The 22,146-nt window shown below is 42.2% G+C and overlaps 3 protein-coding genes across 4 annotated transcripts; 1 reads left to right on the top strand and 2 right to left on the bottom strand.

Moving 5' to 3' along the window:
* Positions 1–1,173: 1,173 nt before the first annotated feature.
* Positions 1,174–6,058, top strand: ndufa13 (NADH:ubiquinone oxidoreductase subunit A13). Its single transcript, XM_063462818.1, has 5 exons — positions 1,174–1,302; positions 4,226–4,304; positions 4,403–4,474; positions 4,953–5,022; positions 5,815–6,058. The coding sequence occupies exons 1-5, from the start codon at positions 1,209–1,211 to the stop codon at positions 5,932–5,934; spliced, it is 435 nt and encodes a 144-aa protein (XP_063318888.1). The 5' UTR covers positions 1,174–1,208; the 3' UTR covers positions 5,935–6,058.
* Positions 6,059–8,647: 2,589 nt separating this feature from the next.
* Positions 8,648–11,814, bottom strand: cirbpa (cold inducible RNA binding protein a). 2 transcript variants are annotated; one of them, XM_063461452.1, is made up of 7 exons: positions 11,685–11,814; positions 10,864–10,974; positions 10,654–10,760; positions 10,426–10,558; positions 10,208–10,340; positions 10,065–10,129; positions 8,648–9,561 (listed from the first exon to the last, which is right to left on the bottom strand). In XM_063461452.1, exons 2-7 carry the CDS (start codon positions 10,961–10,963, stop codon positions 9,548–9,550), a joined length of 552 nt encoding a protein of 183 aa, XP_063317522.1. In that variant the 5' UTR covers positions 10,964–10,974; positions 11,685–11,814; the 3' UTR covers positions 8,648–9,547. The 2 variants fall into 2 exon arrangements, with proteins under 2 accessions (XP_063317522.1, XP_063317523.1); XM_063461453.1 differs by having other exon boundaries at positions 10,447–10,558.
* Positions 11,815–13,949: 2,135 nt separating this feature from the next.
* Positions 13,950–19,943, bottom strand: LOC134616780 (midnolin-like). Its single transcript, XM_063461784.1, has 7 exons — positions 19,385–19,943; positions 19,154–19,241; positions 19,001–19,063; positions 15,977–16,519; positions 15,719–15,824; positions 15,304–15,537; positions 13,950–14,522 (listed from the first exon to the last, which is right to left on the bottom strand). The coding sequence occupies exons 1-7, from the start codon at positions 19,612–19,614 to the stop codon at positions 14,341–14,343; spliced, it is 1,446 nt and encodes a 481-aa protein (XP_063317854.1). The 5' UTR covers positions 19,615–19,943; the 3' UTR covers positions 13,950–14,340.
* Positions 19,944–22,146: the final 2,203 nt, after the last annotated feature.

The raw sequence follows: 22,146 nt of genomic DNA, 5'->3' as shown, positions 1-22,146 counted from the left end.
TCGATTCTAGGCCCATATGTATGTTGTTAACAAATATCTATTCATTCACATGGTAGCAACTATGCATGTAGATGTGGTCAGGATGACCTGCTGAAGTTTAATTTGAGCGTTAGAATGAGGAAGAAGGGTGATTTTTAAAAAGGGACTGAATGCAGCACAGTTGTTGGTGCCAAACTGGCTGGCATATTTCACAAACTGCTAATCTACCGGTACTGAGATCCAGTGAGCAGCATTTCTGTTGAAGAAAATACTCTGATGTCAGAGATCAGATGGAGTCTAGAGAATGGCCAGACAGCTTTAAGCACTCATTTCAACAAAGGGCAGCAGCAGAAGACCACATCAGGTATTATTCCTGTCAGATCAGAACAGCAAACTGAGGCTACAGGTTGGATGAGTCCATTAAAATTGGCCAATAGAAGATTAGAAAAATATTGCCTGGGCCGATGAATTAAGATTTCTTAAGATGTTGGAGTCAGAACTTGGTATAAACAACATGAATTTATGGATCCACACTGCCTTGTATCAATAGATCAGGCTGATGGTGGTGTCTTGGTGTGGGGGCTGTATTCTCTGTGCTCTTTATGCTCCAATGTACCAACTGTGCATCATTTAAAAACCACAGCCTACCTGAGTATTGTTGTTGACCATATCCGTACCTTTAAAACCACAGTGTGCCCGCCTTCTGATGGCTGCTTCCAACAGGGTAACACATCATGTCACAAAGCTCAGGTCATCTGTACTCAAATGGCCTCTACAGTCACCTGATCTCAATCCAACAGAGCAACTTTGGGATGTGGTGAAACACACCACATCCCATTTTATACTGTCATGTCAATATGGATCAAAATCTCTGAGGAATGTTTCCAGCACCTTGTTGAATCTGTGCCATGAAGAATTAAGGCAGTTCTTGATACTTGATACGAGTGAGGTGTAGCTAATGGCCCCTCTGGTGTTTCAGTCCGAAATTAAACAGGTGAATCTAAAATCAAAGCCAGCAAGAAATCACATGATGAAATGGAAATATCAACAAGCAACAGTGATGCTTGTTGATATTTCAACAAGCATTTTTTTTTTGGGCATTTTTTGCAACTATAATATAATATGTCCGAACATGTGGGGGCGCTGGAGCGCTGCTAGTTTTTCTCTACCAGAGAAGAAGAGTGTCTTCAGGGACGTCACTGGCGTGTTTTGGAGGAGGTTGGAGGAAGATGGCGGGGTCCAAGGTGAAGCAGGACATGCCTCCTCCGGGAGGCTATGCTCCCTTTGATTATAAGAGAAATCTACCGAAACGAGGACTTTCGGGTACATACGCCACACGCTCACGTAGCCAGACATTTAGATTCATTCAGCAGTTGTTAAATGTTGGATAGTTTATGTGATATTTGCTGGTTACGCTAACCCGTTAGCATAAATACAAAGATCCAAGCTAGGATAAAATGTGTATGCGGGGTCTTACATTTATCCTTGTCATTAAAAGGAACATCTTCATTAACAGCACGACAACAGCTGTACAAGTGTTTTTGCAGCAGAGCAACATTTTAATGTGCATTGTTATTGACAGGTTTAGAACGACATGCTAACTAGCTAACACAGGGAGTCGTTTAATTTGCAGGTTCAGTTAACGTGATAATGCCTGCTGTTAAACGGAGGGTTATGTTTTATTTGATGAAACTATTCCAGCTGTTCTATCGTTTGCTGCTTGGTTAACAGTGTTAAAGTCGTAAAATCAACTAATTTAAATCAACTACTTGATTAAGTTTAAGTTAATTGATTAAGATGATCTCTTAGGACAGCGTAGTCTGAAGTGGTATTCAGGAATATTTCTCCAGACTTCTTGAAGGGCATTCAAAGCTCTTCTTTGGATGTTTCTGTCCCCTTTTGTTCTGTTCTCAGTCAACATGATCCCACACTGCTTCAGTAATGTTGAGGTCTGAGCTTAGGGGAGGCCAGTCCATGGCTGATAGTGTTCCACTACTGTGTTGTTGTTTTTTTTTATACAGGCATGCTTTTACAGCACATACTAAAATACCAGATCGTGTTGCACGATGGATCAGAATCCAACCACACTTCTTTACTGTGTTCACAAGGTCTTTACACCACTGGCTGAAATGCAGCTCCAAAACATGACAGAGCCTATATCGTGTTTTACATATGGCTGTAGACACTCTAATGTACCTCTTTCATGGTTTCCTCTCTTGATTTGAAGCTAAAATTTCAAATCTGGATTTATCACTCCACAAGAGATGTTACCACTGATGATCAGCCCAGTTCTTGGGTAATCTGACATACCTGAGCCTTTCCTCCCTGTTTCCTTTTATTAGGAATGGCTTCTTGACAGCCAACCATTGAGACCTAACGTTTGTGCCTCTGTTAACCTGTATTAAAAATGTCTGCTGACTCAATTTCCGATTAGGCTTCAGTGAACAGTAGATGGATTAGTTGAAGGGTCAGATTGATCTCTCAGATCCTGTGTCAGGTCTTTCATTTCTTACAGGCGTGACTTTCAGATGTGGTTCATGAGCTGTAAATATTTTTTTTAGACCTGGCATCTCTGTTGTCCTCCACTTATCAAGTTTCCTGGATTTTTTTGTTTGTTTGTTTTTTAGGGCACACTGCACAACATTCTACAATATGCCAAGCTTTCAGTTCTTTGAGAATTAACTTGTCGGTGCAAAAATATTTGATGTTTATCAAACAGTGTTATCTTTGGGAGTTTCTTGTACATTCAAGTAAAAGAATAGAAATGAACAATTGTTTTTTGTCACAGGCTGCTAGTAACAAAATGCATAAAGATACAGTTTAAAATGTGTTCTTTGGTAAGTTGTCTGTTATGTGCAGACACAGCACTGTTGCTGTGTCTGAGTTAAGTGCATTTTTTTGTGTTTTGATTTATTCAAAGGCCAGTGTTAAGTGGCTTAACAAACACCAGAAACATTCCCTTGACAATGGTCAGGTACAAGGACTAAAAATGAGTGAAAAAGCAGCCATGTCCAAAGAAAAACTTTGATAGACCTTCAGAAAACCTGGAGATTGATTGGTCAGACTACTTTGCAAATTACAAGAAAGGCTGGCTCCTTGGAAGAAAATATAAAGAGATCAGGCGTGCCTCAAGACTTTTGCACAGCTCTTTATGTTGGGACACAATAATTGGTACAAAACTCTCTGCTGCCTCAGAAACTGTCACAGTAATCAGGTTGCGTACTGAGTGCAAGTTAGTGACAGTAACGTTATATAGATGATTTCAAATTAAGCTGACTACGAATAAAAGTTATTTTAATGTGAACCCAAAAAGAGACTTTATGCCAACAAGACTATACATCAGAATACACTGCAACTGAAAAGCACTGCAAAGAGTTTCAGAGAGCAGCAGCTACAGAAACAGTGACGTTTAGGTGCTTTTATCTAAACTGTCCCACCTGCCTTTGAGTTGTAAAACCTTACTTGCTTGGCTTTTGGCTGGTAAGTAAAAATATAAAGTGTAAAAAGTATAAAATGCATATAAACACTGTGTTAAACTCCATGACTAGATAGTGGTTGCAGTAAGAATGCTATACATATTAATGTTAAGTGTTAAATTAAGATTATTTCCTGTTTGTTACTCCAGCACCTGGATTAGTTAGGTCATGTGAATAATGGGTTAATCTGAAAAAACAGGAAAAATGTTTTAATGGAAACTCATTGAGTTGGTATGTGAAATTTTCACACATTTTTCCTCCCTATACCAAAAAGTATGTGGTAATATCGATTTTATGGTAATTTTATAAGGCGTTGTAGGGCAGTACAGGACACTGAATTTTAGCACCACTTACTTGACAGTAACGAGAAAGGCCTGAAATGAGTCTCAAAGAGGCATCAGTCAGCAGTAGCAGTCTGATGACTTTATATCACAGTGAAACTGCTTTAAAATGAAGAGTACTCAGGTTTTCCACATCTTCGACATGTAATGATGGGAATTTATTTCTAAAGTTGTGGCCGAACGCAGGTGACACCATATGTGAATGTCAGCTGCTCCAACAGGGTGTGATGTTGTTAAAAACAAATTCTCTGATGGATATTTCAATGAGTTCTTCTGTATAATACCTTAGAACAGCATAAGCCTGTGCAGCTATTACTATAGTAAATGCTTTAATACATATGTAAACTTACTTAAGCTACTTAAAGATGTTAAAAATGTGCATTAATACTCAATAATGTTCTGTTGCTTCATTCATTCTTTAACCTGCAGGATATAGTATGTTCGGCATTGGCATCGGCATCATGGTCTTTGGGTACTGGAGGCTATTCAAGTGGAACAGAGAGAGGAGGTAAGAAATGTCAAGGAATTGTGATGTGGTTTTGCTTACTGTCACACCTGTGTGCACTGCTCAGTCTCAAACTGTGTGTGCGTGTTTGTGTGTTGCAGGCGACTGCAGATTGAGGAGCTGGAAGCCAGGATAGCTCTGATGCCTCTGCTGCAGGCAGAGCATGACCGAAGGTGACTGAGCACTTTTGTGCATGCTTACTACGATTTTTTTTTTTTCTTTCAGTGGTGTTTACAACAATAGACTGTATATAATAGTTAGACATAGCCAGCCAACCAACTTTTAGATCACCTAAATGTTGGTCTGTAATTTTCTGTTATGAAGCCTCAAACTGAGGTGTTTCTCCTTTCTGACTCCCAGGTTGACTTTCATTTACAAAATGGCCTCAATGGTTTGTTCAGTACAAACACAAACTACAAACTGAGTCCCTAAACACATCAGGAAAGTGTTTACTGGGGTCTCAGAGGAATTTGGGAATGCTTTGGTTTTTTTCAAGCACAGGAGTCGCCCTCTGCTGTCCATTAGAAAGAATGCAGATTGAAGGCCATTGACCTTTTCAGACACATGAACTATGTCCATCTTTTATACTGCCTAAGCTTGCAAACATAGGTCAGCTGTTTAATGCAGAGCTGAATGTTGTCTCTGTGCTAGGACCTTACGGATGCTGAGGGAAAACTTGGAAGAGGAGGCAGTCATCATGAAGGATGTTCCAGGTTGGAAGGTAAGAAGTTAAAAGAAAATCAGTTGCTCCTGCTTATTCATTATTTTTTAGTCATTTATTATTCTTTTTTTCATATACAGCATCTTTATGATATAATTATAGAGAAGGATTTTTCATGGCCTTTTCATTAGTTTTTAATATACTTGATGTTTTCATTTTTAAAACAGTTCAGAGACCAAAGAAGAATCATACTTTAAAATTTCATAAATATATAATTTGTTACACCAAATTTGGGGGTGAGACTGAACACAAATTTAGAGGGCTTTTCATTTGTGAAGAAGTGAATAAATGTAATTTACTCTTACTGCTATCAGGACCCTTTGTACATGTTACATTTTTAAACCTTCAAATGGTCTCATTTATAACAAACTACTATAAACTTTTGCATTTCGTACAAATATTAGCTGAGATAGGTGCATACAGTCCAACACAGAAAAGATGATTGACTTTTCCTCTTAAACGCACTGACCGACAGTATTATTTTCAGCCTTTTGTAAGCATAACACTTATCTAGATTTCCCACCTACCTTACTTGCTGTGAGCCTGCTGAGATGCAAAGGTTAACCTGAGACACAATTTAAACAACCCCGTATTACTGCAGCTGAAAGGAAAAAATAAATAAATAAAGGAAACTGCAAAAATCCAAGTATGTTTGGGTAAAAATGCAAAGTGAAAATACATAAGACTCAGTAAACAGGGTAACAAAATGAATCTATATTTTAGTTCAGGTCTGTCGCTGAACTTCAGCGTTCCTGTGTTGATGCTGACTGTGCATCTTTTTAACCCGTGCAGGTTGGCGAGAGCGTCTTTCACACAGACCGCTGGGTCACCCCTCTGTCAGAGGAGCTGTTCAACCTCAGGCCCCGCGAAGAGCTTTTGCACAAGCGTTTCGGCTTCCTGTGGTACGTGTGAGCACCACCGAGACCAGCATCCCGAGCTCCTCCACCTTCCACAGGCAGTACCACCTGGACCTGTGCGGTCGTGCACTTCAGCTTGTAAATGTTCCAAATTAAAGTATCTGTTTTTCTGTACCTGATCTTGGCTTCTGTGTCAGTTCTTTAATTTAGGCGAAACCAAAACTACTTATGTCAGCACTGTTTCAGATATTTATCGTCATACTTTTACTCCACTGCATTTTATAGCCATATAGTGTACTTTATTTAATGAAGTTTACCGTTTTTTTTCCCTACAGGAACTAGCACAGTACTAACACACCTCAACCAGCTGTGACATCCAAATGCTTGATATTTAAATAATGAATATACTAAAATATGAATCCTTATTTTGTATGTTTAGTACATAACTCAGTGCTCAAGCACAAAATCTACTAGTCTGAAGCTCTGCCTTTGTAAAATGTGACACCACACATGTGCTGAGTACAGGAAGATGAGTTTGGTGAACCACAGTGTGGAGGTCAGTGCACACACTGACAAAAGTGAGCCACTGCCTGATTAACAGCTTTCCAAACTGAGGTAGTAGATTCGGGTAGCTTTTATTTCACTGATCAAATTACTCTGAAGATTAAGACAAAGTTGTCTGATTACCTTTTTAGATCAAGCCATTATTCCCCAAGTCACCTTCATAATGAAACACCCACAGAAAAAGTACAGCGGTGCATCCTGTTAAACTTGTTTGTCCTAATTTACAAGACAAACCAGCAGCCTTCATGTTTGCATAGTAAACCTGCTGGACTTGTGTCTGTGCAGTAGGCTGCATTTGTCACGTACACATCTGGGTCAGAAGATTTGCATCTTACACTTTTGCCATATCTGATGCATTGATCATATTTCAACTTCATATCACATTAAAAATTTTAACTTCTAATGTAATCCTTCAAATCTTACAAAGACCAAGTATTAGTTATCACCTCTACCAAGTAATAGCTTGGTAGCATCAGTGTGTCTAAACACAACAGCTTGACAAGAGTGAGATCATGTTAACCAATTAAAATTGGCTTACATACACCAGAGTACTGTAAAGAGAATGAGCTGGGTAATTAGATTGTGGTATTTTACACACTATTCATATCCAGCTATTTACAAATTTGTACCAATGACCTATTACCCTACATGCTTAAACAGGAATGTATATCTGGCCCTAGTGCATCATCTTCCTTAAGATGACAAACTTAAGCACTATTTCCTCAACTACATTCCTTTCCCTCCTACTTTTGAACCATTCTGACATTTCTCTCTATATCTTTAGAAATAAAAAGCCAATGTGAGTTTCAAAGTAAGCAATACCTCAGGCATGTGTTTACAAAGGAAGAAAAACCACAGCAAGTTCTTTTGTGTCAGATTTTATTTAAGTTTCGATCCAAAGCAAAACTACATAGTCAGGTTTGTCTATCAACTGCCGCTCTGTAATGCCGTTTTCCCAGTTTGTGACATTTACTGTAACATCAGGAAATGTGCTTCAGGAATTTGGAAGATTCCTTCATGTTGACAGTCACCCCACTGCTCATTGGACCTGGAACAAACACGTCTTATTTAGCCTGACAAAATTCCAGTTTTGAAACACACACACACACACACACACACACACCATCCCAAAAGCTTTGAGTAACAACATGCTTCATGACTTACCTGATACACCAACTGCATGAGATCTTGCAGCCTAAAAATCCAGCTACTTCAGCTGTGACGAGATCCAGTGAAGCATCCAGTCAGTTTTCAGTCTAGAGGAGGAGAAATGGATGGATTAAACCTGCCAACTGATGCTTGAAGTCAAACTGCATGCAGTATTAATGACTCACCACATAAGGTACAAAGGAAAAGTGAATGCAGTCTAGACACCTTACACATGAATTGGGGCTTGTGGACATTACAGGAGCAAATTTGTGGACTAGTGACCAAAGTGGACTGAGCACAAAACTACCCGACTTAAAGGACCAATGCATTTTTTTGGTGGACTCAAGGTGGAGCACTAACATCCCAGAGAAACCCCACCTCCCAATGGACTTTAGAATCAGGTAAGAGGACTTGTGATGTTTGTAGGAGACATCTGAAGCAGAGGACTAAACAGCGGCTAACTTGAAGGTATTCATGGCAACAATGAGAACTTAGTTTCAAGGATGTGAGCAAAGCAAAAGGAGATTTTTACCTCACGTGCACTGGCCTACTTTCTTCACATTTGACTAGGCAAGAGCAGCTTTCATCTCTGAGGAGCACTTGTTGGTAGGCGCAACACTTCACTCTCCAAGGACTTGTAGGATATTGAAGGAGCTCTTGACCTCTCTTGAACGTAATGAAGCATGAACATGACCAGGCACCAACTTCCCCCATATTTCCATGCCACTTTGTTTGATCAGCACACTTAGTAGGTACAACATTCAGCTCATGGATCGTTTAACATGTACAGGATTCACTTGATTCAACTGTGCTTCCCCCCCTTTTTTAAACTTATGTGGATCTTTACAGATACCCAGTAACAGCTTTCCCTCCCCTCCCTTTTAAGCTTTGAGAACTTTGACTAGCCTACCAAATTGTTGACTTCAGTCCAGAGATGGGCACCATCTGATTGCATCAAGCAGATGATTTAGTTCTCACGCAGCATTACATTAAAATGAGCCTACAGCGCTCAGCTTTAGTCCCCATGCGGTTGTTTTAAGAGGCAACAATCATGATCATTTTCCACAATTTGTTTAATAGGCTCCATGAAGCCAAACTGACAAAAAAAAGTTGATCATACAAAGAACAAAAAGTACAAAACTGTTCCCGGTTTGAGATATATATAGCTTTAGGGAAACAAAGTTACATTTCTCGATCACTTTAAACAAGATTAGTCCATTTTACAGCACATTAAAAATGCAGATGTTGAGCAGAGCACAGAAGATACCTTGGACAGACTGTAGCATGCTGCAATTTGCAACTTCATGAACAGCCGGCCACTTCGGATGTGTAGTTCACCAGTCTGAAAGGAATTCACTCTTTTGGGAAATTGAACAAACAGGAGCCTCAGTTAAACTAAGGTTTTTTTTTTCTTTTTAATATTAATTTGAATTTAGCATCAAGTCTCCCAAAAGTCTGTTTATGAGCATATATCTTTCCTCTCAGTTTAAAACCTGGCAGGAGGTAGGTCAGTCAGAGACTGAGGGGGAAAATAAGGAACACAAACAAGCCCCAGATATTGCAATATATAAGAAAAGGAATCAAATCAGGAAGCACTTCAAGTGCTGGACAAAGTTTAGAGCAATGGTAGTGGCTGTTCAATGAAAAGCCACATTGAGAACTGTTCTGATCCCCAAAAATGGGACTTTACAGTATCAGATTACAGATGCCTTTTAGTTGCACGATCTTTGAGAAATGAGTCCAATTAAGCATGGTTAAGATTCTTTAACTGTAATTTGTAACAGGTTTTATAAGGAATGACCAAAACCCATTGCTACATTTTTCTTCTTTTAAAGATGCTGAACTATTACAACAAAACTACAGAACTAAGGTCAGCAAACACGTGGACATTTTTCTTGAGGAGCGCATCTTTGAAAAACAGCCAGCCAAGTGAAGATCTTGAATCAGGGAGATGTTTACTCATGTGTAGCTGAGGATAAGAAGTGGGCACAGAGGTAAAGACACTGCAAGTTCGAACACTGGAGTTTTACAAATATTCCCCTTTCAACCCGCCTAACAACCCTCCCTCTTTTTGCATAAGGGGGTCCTTGCCTTCCTCGCAATTTGAGAACACGTGAAATTCGGGGTTTGCTTTAAGTGGTTCAAATGGTTTCCAGCCTCTTTGTCAGAGAGGGGCACAAAAGAAATCTGGCAACCGTTTGGAAAGAGGCATCAAGTTGGGCACAAAACTGAGGGGCATACATGGTGATAGGCTTCCCATGTTGGGGCTGTGAAATCTCAATTTACAGTGTTGATGAGTGTACAGCATCTCAACCCGCCACTTAAAGCAGGTATTTAAAAACTAGAGGAGTGCTGCGCAGTTTGACTATGCCAAGTTACTGAGATGTGCTTTCAGTGTTCCTTTAGATTTTGTACAGACAGCCCCAACATAAATGCACCCAAATACCTGAAATACATATTATTGATGCTTACCATAGCTGTCGTATCCATCGCGGTAGGATCCAGACCCTGAACGCTCACCATATCCACCCTGCCCCCTATAGAAACAAGAAACTTGCATTTAAAATACATTCAAAATAAACTGCATTAAACAAACTTGAGCTCCGATTATTTACCTGTTTTCTCTGTAGCCGCCTGAGGAATATCCTCCACTCCTGTATCCACTGCCACCAAAGCTCCTGTCTCCACCACCAAAGCTTCTGTCACCATAACTCCTGTCTCCGTACCCTCTGTCTCCACCATATCCACCTATTAAAGACAAATCAATTTTAATTTCGATATTGTTAGAATACACCTTTAATTTCAACTTTTTAAAAATATTCCCACGTCGCACCTCGGGAATAACCACGCCCACCTCTCCCTCTGGAGCCGCTAAATCTGCCTCCTCGTGGGCCAGAGCCAAAACCTCCTCTTGAGCGCCCTCCCTTTCCAGCTTCGTCCACCCGAATAGCACGTCCATCCAGCGTCTGCAATACAACAGGAAATTTAGAAACGTATAAATACAATTACATTAAATTTATAATCTAATTAAAAAATATATATAAAGTAGCGTGATTTTTACCTTTCCGTTCATGGCGTCCAGTGCGTCTTTAGCGTCTTCTGCATTGTCGTATTTCACGAAGCCAAACCCGCGAGATCTTCCGGTTTCTTTGTCTCTGATCACGTCCACTAATCAGGGAGAAATTCCGATTAGGCCACATATTTAGTAAAATATCGATGTCTAAAGTCATTTTAAACTATATACTCAAGAGGGGTAAAGAGGTTTAATTACCCTTTTCGATGGTTCCGTATTTGCCGAAAGCCGCAGCCAGAGAGTCCTCGTTGGTCTCGAAGCTCAGACCTCCGATGAATAATTTTCCCTCGTCCGACATTTTTGTTATAGCTACAAAAAAAAGAAAAAAAAAGAAAGGCAATTAAAAAAAGTCTCCCCACAAATCCTTCAAACTAAAAAAAGGGCCCTTTATCGGCGAAAAACCGTCGACAAGCACGGTCGGTAATCAGCCGCAATGAGAAAGTAGGTCACCGGAGCAGTTTCATAAAATGGCGATCATTGATTGCGCAGTTATGGCCTACATACCTCCCGACGTTTAACAGACCATGAAATCTGAATTTATCTTAAAGCTACGTCATATTTAATCGATAATCGTCGACAAAACTCAAAATGGAGTCAGACTAGGCCTGGGGCCTGAAAACGTGGCGCAGTTTCGTTAGCAGATTAGCGGGCGGGTTTTCTTCCAGCGCCATTTTGTAGCACCGCGCTACACGCTTTTGTTTCAATGACCTACTTTGCGCCATCTCAAGGGGTGGCCAGCTGCCTTATTTTGCAGCTTATATAACTGCCCCAATTAATATAGCAAAAAAATAGGTTAACCTATTTCTGCAAAGTGTACCATACCATTTATACATCGAAAAAACATTCTAATACGATCAAATAAAAGCGATCAAACGTCGGTTAAAAATATTTTCAATCAATAGAATAAAGTTACATTGGAAAGAAATATGCTTTTCATACTTTACAAATATAGATGCACATGAACAAGATTATAACTTGCAACGTGTAGAAACAACACGTAACAAAGAAAAAGCGTTTACCTTTGTCTCTCACGGAGATGTAGGGGAACTTGCTGGGAGCTGCGATGTAGGTCGAATGAGGGAGAAGAACGAGCGCGATCCGCTTTTCACTGCAATGCGCACTCACTCCTTCTTCTACTGCTGTTTGGGCGGCAGACCGTTAGAACAGCCGCCCAAACAGCGCCATCTTGTGTTAGGGTGACGCAGCATAGTGCTCTTAGGTTGGGCCGCATTAAGATGTCTTTAATTCCTCTTCGTTTTTCGGCTGCTGCCTTTAGGGGTCGCCACAACGGATCATTTGCCTCCGCCTCACCCTATCTTTAGCGTTCTCCATTATTAGACAACTCACCTGCATTTCCTCTTTCACTACATCCACGAAGTCCTCCTGTCTGGCAGCTCTGTATCCCCCTGCAAAGAACAAGGTGCTCAGAGCCGATCCCTGATACAATCTCAACCCTCACCTTGAACCCATCAGTCACTTCTGGGCCTTTTCATCTCCAAGTAGTTTTCCTAGCAGCACAGAATAACGTACTCTGATTTGAATAATAATTTGTATCTGATTTTACTTTGCAACCAAAACTATAGATGTAGAAATGTCCTCCTGCCAGTGGCCTCCAAACACATTAAACTGAAAGTATCCGCGTATATTTGTGTCTTAAACAGAAACCAGATTAATAATCATTCCAGAGATGCTTTGTTTTCAAGCACAGTAAAATAACAGCGTGGTAGCACAATTAAAAACACTGAGTGCAGCCAGATGAATGCCAGTCATAACTGCAAGTCGCTTTCATATGTAGTTAACGGAGAAAATGATTCAACTGTGTTTATTTTGCAAGCCTCGAGTGCTTTGTTTGCGTGAGTCACGATGGCGGTCAGGTGTGTGGGGCCGAAGTCCTGTTTGTCTGTGTGGGAGGAAGATTTATCTGCACATGGACGTCTAAGCGATGCAGTGTGTTTGAATGGTGTGTGTGGGAGGCAAAGAGAGCGAAAAGAACGACTGTGTAGGAGGCTCAAAAACCCATAGCTTTCATCTGCAACGTCCTTGCAGCGATAAAAGGAATAGATCAGCGTGCAGGGAAAGGGTTTAATCCTCTTTCTTGTAAATGATTGGATTGATACCGCCAAAATGAATTCATCGGGGCAGGCAGTGTGTAGGTAGGCTACACTATCATGGCCGACTGTGCCTGCAGCGCCGAATCTGCAGCACAGGCGGTCTTTAGGATTCAGGACGAGCAGCCGTGTGCTGTCTGATCTGTGGCGCTGGGCGTGCTGCTGCAGCTGCACACTCCGTGATCACGATCAGCAGAGCTGCACCGAAAACAACGCCAGCATTCGTGCTGCAGTCCCCAGCTGTGTGCTGATCGTCGTTTGATAGTCGAAAGAGTGAGCTTCCACACGCCTGTTTCCACTCTCAGCTTCTCAGCTTGCAGATCACACAGGCTATACCTGAGCAAGGCTTCGTGTTTGTCTGCACGTCAGCAGCGAAGGCAGGCACAGATGTTTCAGCTCACCTCGAACAGCTTCATGTTCTGCCGCTGTGATTTGCATCCTGTGAGCTCAGCATCAGACACGCTGGCTACAGAGAGGCGAACGCTTCAGTTTATGGCATTTTTCACAAAGTACTCATTGGAGTGCCTCTTAAGATTCCAGTCATAGCTTTAATAAGTCACATAATTATTCATGCAAATTCTGGTATCTCAAGCACCACGTTTTAGACCCTATGCTATGCTTGTCTTTAATGGCCCACCCGAAACAGTTTGAAATGTTCAGTTGCTGTCATGGAAGAAGTGTAAGGAGTCTTGGTTGGCTGCACATCAGTGCTCACATTCTACTTCCTGTGTTACTGTCGAGGAGAACCAATATTTCAGTTTTATCTTAAATCGTAATGCTCAGCTTTACAGCATCACTTAGATTTTCTTGAAACCTCTGCTCCACGAAGAGAGATGGCATCACCTGTCTGAAACTCATGCGGCAGGTGTTCCCAGCCTTATAAACGGCTTTCAGTTCAGTTGTTCTCACCTGGATGATTGAGCATGCATCAAGACAAAGCATATAGTATTTGAAAGGATCTAAGCATTTAATCTTGAAGTAGATCATTCATCTTCACCACATATATCTCCTGATCATAGATACAAGATTAGCTGTGACAACCAAACAGAAATGAGGGTCAGTAAAATAAGGCTGAGACATTTTTATCCCCAAAAAACCAACAAAAATCCAGTTTAACAGACGAAGGCAACATTATATTCTTCATGTAAAAAGAACAGGCTCCACTCATAAACGCTTTCAGATTTTTTATTGTTTCCCTTTATTATTTGCATATTTTTTTGCTTCCTTGTATTTCATAAATAAGATATTTTCAAGAAACATTGCTTGCATGGAACGAAACACAGTCTTACATTCAAAACATGTACAGTTAAGGCATCAGAGTACGTAGAGTAAAACACCAACAGGGAAATCTATGTGACACGTGCTACATACTGCAACAGCCGGAGCTGCAGTCACTGAAGGACAGACTCAGATTACACATCACACAGAGAAAGCCACAACATTTAGACGTATAGTTTCAGATAGTAGAAAAATACTAACAAAGGCTCATTTTTTTTTTTCGTAGCCCTGTACGGCAAGGTCAGCTCTGGTATCTATCATAGTGAGCGGGTCTTTTTACATTCAGAGACTAGGGGTGATGGTGGCGCTTCTGGTACGGATGAGAGCCTTGTGAGAGGTGCGAGGTCTTGCGAGCCCTCCTGCGTAGACGCCTCTCGTGCATCAGGAGCTGGAGGTGCTCTAGCTTACAGTGCAGTGTTTGATTCTCCTCTGTGGACGAGTGCACGACGGGACCCTCGTGGGCTACGTCACCTACAGAGAAGAAGAAAGAAATGGGTCAGACACATGAATGTTTATGGTGTGCTCTCCGCCATTAATTACTGCATTGATCATAAGAAATACACTCAAAAGCCACTTTGTCAGGCTTAATTTATATGTCTGCTCATTAATGCAAATCTCCAATCAGCCAATAACACACAGACGTGGTCAAGACGACCTCCCGAAGCTCCGACCCAGAATCAGTTTTTCTCTGACGCAGTAAAAATACGACTAGTCGAATTTTCTAAAGCTGCAGCTGTCAGATGCTTCGTCTTGTTCTACCACCTGTCAAAACCCTCAAAGTTTCATTAGCTATGAGGAGAAAGAAAAGCACCTAACTATGTAGAAGTGATTGACAGACAAGCTGTGAGGCAATTGTTCTGCTTGATTTCCTCATATTTTCAGCTCTAATGCAAACATACAAATCCACGAGAAACCCCGTCAGCACGAGAGAAGCGGAGCCTAATAAGGAAGCGTAAACGCTCGTGGATGAGCTGTCATTAACACTGCCTGTTAAGACTGTAATAGTCTTTATAGTCACGAAGGCCTGTGTAACTGCTGCACAAGTGCTGCGTGACTAAATATGACACAGCACAGAAACATGAGCGCGTTTTATTCTCTGGGGGCCTGAAACAGTCTCTTTTTTATTGTTTTTGTTTCCATTTCCCTGTCCTGATTTCTAAAATGCACACTATTCCAGTATTTGCATGCATTTACATGCGCGTGATGATGACATGCTCTCCAAGTTTCCAAAATAATATTCACTTGAGCTGACCTGGAGCTCCGCAGAGGGGCTCTGTCCTCTGCATCGCTGGTGGTCTGGGCTCTTCTGCTGTGAGCAGCGGGCTGACTTCAGCGCCTGGAGCAGGACAGCGGTGTAGAGGAAGAGGAACTGGAGCCCCCTGGTGGTGGTAGGCGGCTCTGAGGAGGTCGTTGAGGATCTGGAGAATAATGGCGACACCACGTCGAGGATGACTGAAACCGCTCTGACTGCAAGGGGCCAGGGTGCCTGAGAGGATAAAGGAGTTATTACTACTTTTTTCTCTACTTTTCCTAAAAACAGCTATTCAAAAGAGAAAGTTCATTAGATTAGAAAGAGTACCCTTATAGTTGCAACACTAGAAAACATCACTGCTTTATGTTAATCAGACCAAACAAAAACTGCTGAGCAGTCTCCAGATCAGACGTACCAGAGAAAGTCCCAGAGAAGATGCCAGGTGAGTGTCTCACGAAACTCTCTATGACAGCTCCTGGAGGATTGGGCAGCTGTGCAGTGGATGAAGCATCAGCATTACTCTGTAAGGGACAAATATCCACCTTAAGGAATAAGTCTGAGTAATAAAATATTCTTTTCTCACTAATTTAAATTCAAAAAGACTATTGTGGAAATTCGGTTACACGTTAACGTGGATGGCACTGACTTCTGCGTTAGAGTGTGTGTGGCTAACCTCTGTGAAGGTCGAGGCTGCTGTGGGGCTCAGGGGTGCCGGGCTGGAGCTGATGGGACCGGCTGAACAGACCGGTGCAGTCGCTCGCAAAGGAGAGCCTGGATGTGGAGAACCACAGGGCAAAGGAGGAGAAGGAGCGTGCGGAGATCCGTGCTCAGAGTGGGAATTAAGCAGAGAAGAGGGATTACAGCAGTTTGTGGCAGGGATGCTACTGGATGGAACCGAAGGGTTTTGTGAGTTCAGTGAAGTTCTGGGTCCCTGAGTGTTAAACTGAAACGAGGACAAAGAGTCAACAGAGAATGGAGTTGCAGATGAGGCCTGTGAAGCTGATGAGGTAGCAGGTCCAGTGGTGGAGGTCCACGCCGAGGCAGAGTGAGGGTGGTTCGTGCTGCTGGCCGTCTGCGCGTTGCTGCCGTGAGCCTTTGAGTCCAGCAGCAGCTCCTTCACGTCCTGCGCCGACAGCTGGAGCTCCACACACATCACATGGGCACCGATTCCAAGGTTAATGTTCAGAGGTGAGCGCCCAGACAGGAAGTCATTAATCTGCAGGGACAGACAGGAAAGTTTCACTCCTCTTCTCCCGGTGCTATCAGTTTACAGCACAGTTATCTGAAACCACAATACACTGATAACGAAGAAAACCTATCATGGATGTTTCCCATGAATTTCTCATGTGGGTCAATTTGAATGGCTTCAATGACGTAACCTCTGATTACAGAGGAATCTACTACACAGAGATATAAATTTAAATAGCAAATTTGCCGCTTTGCTTCACCACACTTTTATTAAAGCTTTAAAGACTGTGTAGTGTGTGTGTCTGTGTGGGTTATTGCCTCTGGTAACTACAAAAATGATGAAGGTTATCTCACCTATGTATGTTTTAATGTTATTAATTGAATCCGATGTTTGTTTTTATGCATCTATGTTGCAAAGTCTCCCTTGTAAAATGGATCTTTGACCTCAGTGGGCCTAACCTGGTTAAATAAAGGATAAATAAAAATATATATCTTTATTGAACAATCACTCACAGCGCAGGCTGGGAAAAGTAAGTGAACTCTTGTCTCACAAAGATGAAATATAGAGCAGGACAGCGCAGGATGTGGAAAAAGAGAAGCGTGAGAAATTATTTGAAGAGGTGGACGGGTGCAAGATGAAGGCCAGATACGCTGTCTAAAGTTATTTATTTTTTTAAAACTTCATATTAAAGACTTGTTGGAAGTGGCTCAAAGTTTACTAGAATGTAAAATATACTGCTGCAACGCAGAGGATCCGGAAAAGATGGAAAAGAAAGTTCAACAGGAGAAAGAGGAAGAGAAAACGACAAATAAAGAGAAAGAGAAGAAGCAACATGTCATGAAGGAGAAGGAAGAGAAAGAACAGATGGACAAAGATATCAGCATATTGTGAGAAAAGACAGTAAGTATGAGAAACAGAGGTGTGATGAGAAAGACAAAAATAATAAAAGAAAAAAGGGAAGTAAAGAAGGGACTGGGGGGTAGAAAGAGGAACAGGCGACGGCTCCAGCATTCCTCCCCCTGAAGTCTCACCCCCACCCCTTCTTTCCCAAACTGTAATATTGTAATAATAAATGGACAGATATGATTACATTTCTCCACCCTGACTGTCTGCGAATGTTTGCTGCTTGTGTTCAGTACAGAAAAGAAAAGTGCAGTTGTTTTTGTGCTATTATTAGGACTCTATATGTGTACAGGTCAGACCTCATTTTACAAGTACAGTAATACTGAAATAAAAAGTAAAAGTAAGACGGAAATCCTGATAATTACAGGGTCCTTTTCTCTTGCAGCTTTAACGGCTGAATGACGTGTGTATAGCCAAAACTATGCACCTCCAAACTTGGTCTTTAGACGAGTATTTATTGATTGATTTTTTAATAGGGTGAGTAATGTATCTTAAACAGCATCACTTAAATCACATGAACAGGAAAAAATACACTAGGGCACAGTTTGAATTCCTAAAGGGGAAAATTGTTTCTCCGCCTCATTCATGCATTCAACCGGTTTCTACCATAGACTGTACACCCACCAGCCACTTTGGTAGGCACACCTGTTCTGCGACTTGTTAATGCAAATATGTAATCAGACAATCACTCGACAGCGACTTAACACATTTAGGCATGTCGGCATGGTCAAGACGAGCATCAGAGTGCGGAAGAAAGGAAAGGCAAAAAAAAAGAAGAAGCCTTGTTTACTGCATCAAGCTGATAGGAAGGCAACAGGAACTCAAATAACCACTTGTTACAACCAAGGTATGCAGAAGATAGGCTCTGAAAGCACAACACATCGAACCTTGAAGTAGATGGGCTACGGTAACAGAAAACCACACTGGGTGGCTCTCCTGTCAGCTAAAAACAGGAAACTGAGGCTACAGATCACACGGGCTCACCAAGACTGGACAACAGAAGACTGGAGAAACGTTGTCTCGATTTCTGCTGCGACATTCAGCTGTTACAGAAGGAATTAGGTGCAAACTACAGGAAAACATGGATCCATCCTGCCTTGTATTAATAGTTCAGGCTGCTGGTGGTGCAACGGTGTGACTTTTTGCCCCCTTATTATCAGCTGAGCACCCTCTACCTGAGTATTGTTGCTGACCATGTCCATCCATTTATAACTACCAGTGTAGCGTGTTCTGATGGCTGCTTCCAGCAGGATAGCACATCAAAGCTTAAATGATCTCATTCTGGTTTCTTGAACTGCTCTCTAATGGCCTCCACAGGCACCTGATCTCAATCCAGTAGAGCACCTTTAGGATGTGGTGGACAGGAGATTCAGTTCATGGATGTGTCTGTGGGGCTATCATGTTAATATAAACCAAAGTCTCTGAGTTTCCTGCCGTGAAGAATCAAGGCAGGTTGGAAGGCAAAATAGAGTCCGACCAAGAACTAATAAGCTGTATTTAATGAAATGGGTGCATGCAATAATATAATAGCAATATTATTACATGCAAACGATAGTTTCTAGTGTTTACTTTAAGCATACAGTGAGAAAGAATTAAAACGCTCACCTGGACTTCTGTTAAACTTTCCAACACATCCATAACAGTCCTTTCAGCCCTGGTAGTCGAGCACTGTGCAGCACAATATAGTAAACAGTCTGATTATATGTGTGCGGCAAAGTTACAGAACAGCCAGTCTAAGATGTGCATTAGTTTACGTACCAGTAAACCAGCTTCAATGACTGGGACCAGAGTCAGTTTGCTGCCATCTGTTACACCCTGGTCCAGGAGCGTCCCTGCAGTCAGGTGCCTAATTTATAATACATAAATCAGCTTTAATGGGTCAAACCAGGAAAAAAAACCCCACATACGCATCAAATACGCGGATTAAACGTAATTGCTTTACCTAAACTCCCGGAAGTGCACAGCATGCAGGGTAAAGCAACAACTCACCTGTCTTTATGCAGGAGTACGATCCTGTCCGTGTGCAGTCTGAGTTTCTGGGAGATGCGCGCTTTCAGGGCCTCCACGGTCTCCCCCCGGGGGACGGTCAGCTCCACCGGGCTGCCGGCCGTGGAGGTGATGCACAGACGCATGGAGGGCTGGCCGCTGGAGACCCCGGCCCCGCGGCTTGCACACTGGAAGGCGGTGACGCTACAGAGACCCCGCTGCTGCTGCTCCATTCACGAACACTGGCTGCTTTGAACTCGGGCTCTGGTCGCTGGGATGACCTGAAGCGACGCGCTGCGGGGCTCCTGTGCTCAGGTCGTCACTGCTCCTCGATGTGAAGCATCCCTGAAACCACGACAAGCCGCAGACTGCACACCAGTTCCTTTTTCTGTCTCTGACAAGCGCAGCTCCACTCCTCCAGCGTGAAAATACACCCCGACCCCTGGCAGGCCGAGGCCCGCCCACTTCGCATCACAACCAATCGGAGAGGGACACAAGACTACGGAGGCTGTACTGCCCAATCTGAAGGAGCTCTGCTTCACGTGGCTTTTTTTCACCCAACTCGCCATTCATAAATGATGCAATCCGCGCTGCACATTTTGTACAGAATCACAAAAAACATCCGACTGTAGTAATTCTTAAGATTTAAACTCTGGGGATTATTCACGTTATTAAAAGATTATACCAGAGATGCTTCTGTACCGGCAGGGGGGTTAGTTCTGACCCCCCGCGATGACACTGCATCCCTCTAAGGAGGTGACATTATTTTGTTAAACACCCACTCCTTGGCATGAAAACAGCGTCGCCTATTTTTATGCAAAACCTTTAAGGAGCTGGAAGCTCCTACAGAATGAAAGGCACAGAAAATCCTCACGGACATGCAGTGGAGTCAAACATGTGGATTCATGAAAACCTGAGAACTTTTATGAAACTTTGAGCTGATTAAAACATGAGCATAATCAAAAGTATCCCTAACAACTTTTCTAAAGTTTTAAAAATATATATTTTTCTGAGGAAAGAAAGCTTTCAGAGAAATGGTAAACAGACTGCTTCTTACATAGTGCTTTTCTACTCTGCAGAAGCACTCGAGGCATTTTATACAACATGCCTCATTCACCCATTCATACAGGGATTTTTTCTACAGCGAAGTGTTTTCTATCTGACATTGGCACACAGCTATAGTCTGATGAGCACATCAGAGATCTACTTGGGGTTCGGTATGTTGCGTAGGGATACTTTGGCACATAGTCTGGAGCAGTCAGGGATCAAACCACCAACCTTTCAATTAGTGGATGACCTGCTCTACCTGAGGTATGTCAGTAAGAGCCTCCAAGAATCTGATCTTAGGGTAAGAACATACATCATACAGGGATAATCAACCATTTATTCTTATGTTTCTCCACCTGCCAACGGCGCATGGTGTTCCCTACCATCACGCATTTAGCAATGCTGTAGAATTTCACCGTTCAATCAGTGGGATGGGGCGCTCACAGAGAGCACCCAGTCTGTTTAATATTCGGGTCTCATCTCTGGTCTGGTCAGGAGGAATATTTGAGGCTGCATCTGTCATGTGATGCACAGCCGAGTGGACTGGCTTGGAGTAAAGTGACGTATGAAGCCGAGGAGTGAAGAGAAATGGAGCTCATATGTGTCTCCTCACGGTGGCTAAAAATAGCCATACCCACAGCATCCCCGTTTTACAGCCTGCGTCACTGCACTTCCACATGACCTGCATCACCTCACACCCTCACTCACCTCTCTCCCAAACGCAGACATGCAGAGCTTGTTTCATCATGTCTTTTCTGCCTGAAAAAGCTCAGCATCCCTTGCTGTTCTCCTCTGGTTTCCTTTGCATAGCTGTTTCAGCAGTTACCGAGTTCTCTGTGCCTTGTATAACTGATACGAGAAGTTTATGCACAGGAAAACCAGTTTTTTAACCACTGCTGACTTCACTGGAATTTAGAAGGAATTCCATGCTGACCTCTCCCTGATCTTTTCTCCTTTAAATAACTCCCTGAACTTCATGTTCCAGTGATATTTTCACGGAGGATCTGACCTCCATTTGGAGATTGTGTTCTCCTCCTCCTCCTCCTCTTTTTCTTCCTCGTTTATCTCTCCGTTCACTCCAGCGCTTTGCTGAGAGGAGTGAGATGAGAGAGGCCGCTGCTTTACATTCTTCAGGCCTCACAGAAAACAATTCCACAGGATGTCCTGCTCTTCGGAGCATGCACAGACGCAGCTCTGACGTCAGCCCTCCAAGAACACACACGCACACACACACTGCGTCCATCCTCTCTTTCTCATTCCTCCCACCCCAACACGGCCTCTCCTGGCATCATTTCCCAGATGTTTCAGTTCCCTGGCAGGGTGTTTTACCCCTTGTAGTTCCTCGAATTGTTTTTTTTTTTTTTTTTTTTAGATAAAACAGTCATATATGAAGAATTTTATCTGTAATATTTTAACAAAGACCTCACTGATCAGCTAAGAAAATCTAGATGTAATGTAGCTTTTAGACGCCACTAATAAGAACGCAATAGAGAAAGAGGGCACTACTGTTTGTTTCATTCATCTGTTGTTGCCGTTTTATGACACAGCACAATAAGATCAAGGAGTTCAGCCGATTAAGATGCAAAGAAATAACTATTAAAACTACAAGAACAAAAGTGACAAGTAGAATCATAAAACACCATGCACTGAGCAGATCTGGTTTAAAACCATTGAGTCTTTGTTGATTTGTAGCTCCACCTTTCCAAAGCATTTATTAA

This window comes from Pelmatolapia mariae, linkage group LG18 (genome assembly GCF_036321145.2).
Source record: "Pelmatolapia mariae isolate MD_Pm_ZW linkage group LG18, Pm_UMD_F_2, whole genome shotgun sequence".
Taxonomy (NCBI): domain Eukaryota; kingdom Metazoa; phylum Chordata; class Actinopteri; order Cichliformes; family Cichlidae; genus Pelmatolapia; species Pelmatolapia mariae.
Note: the sequence above shows the minus strand (reverse complement) of the source record. Positions and strands in the feature narration are given on the sequence as shown.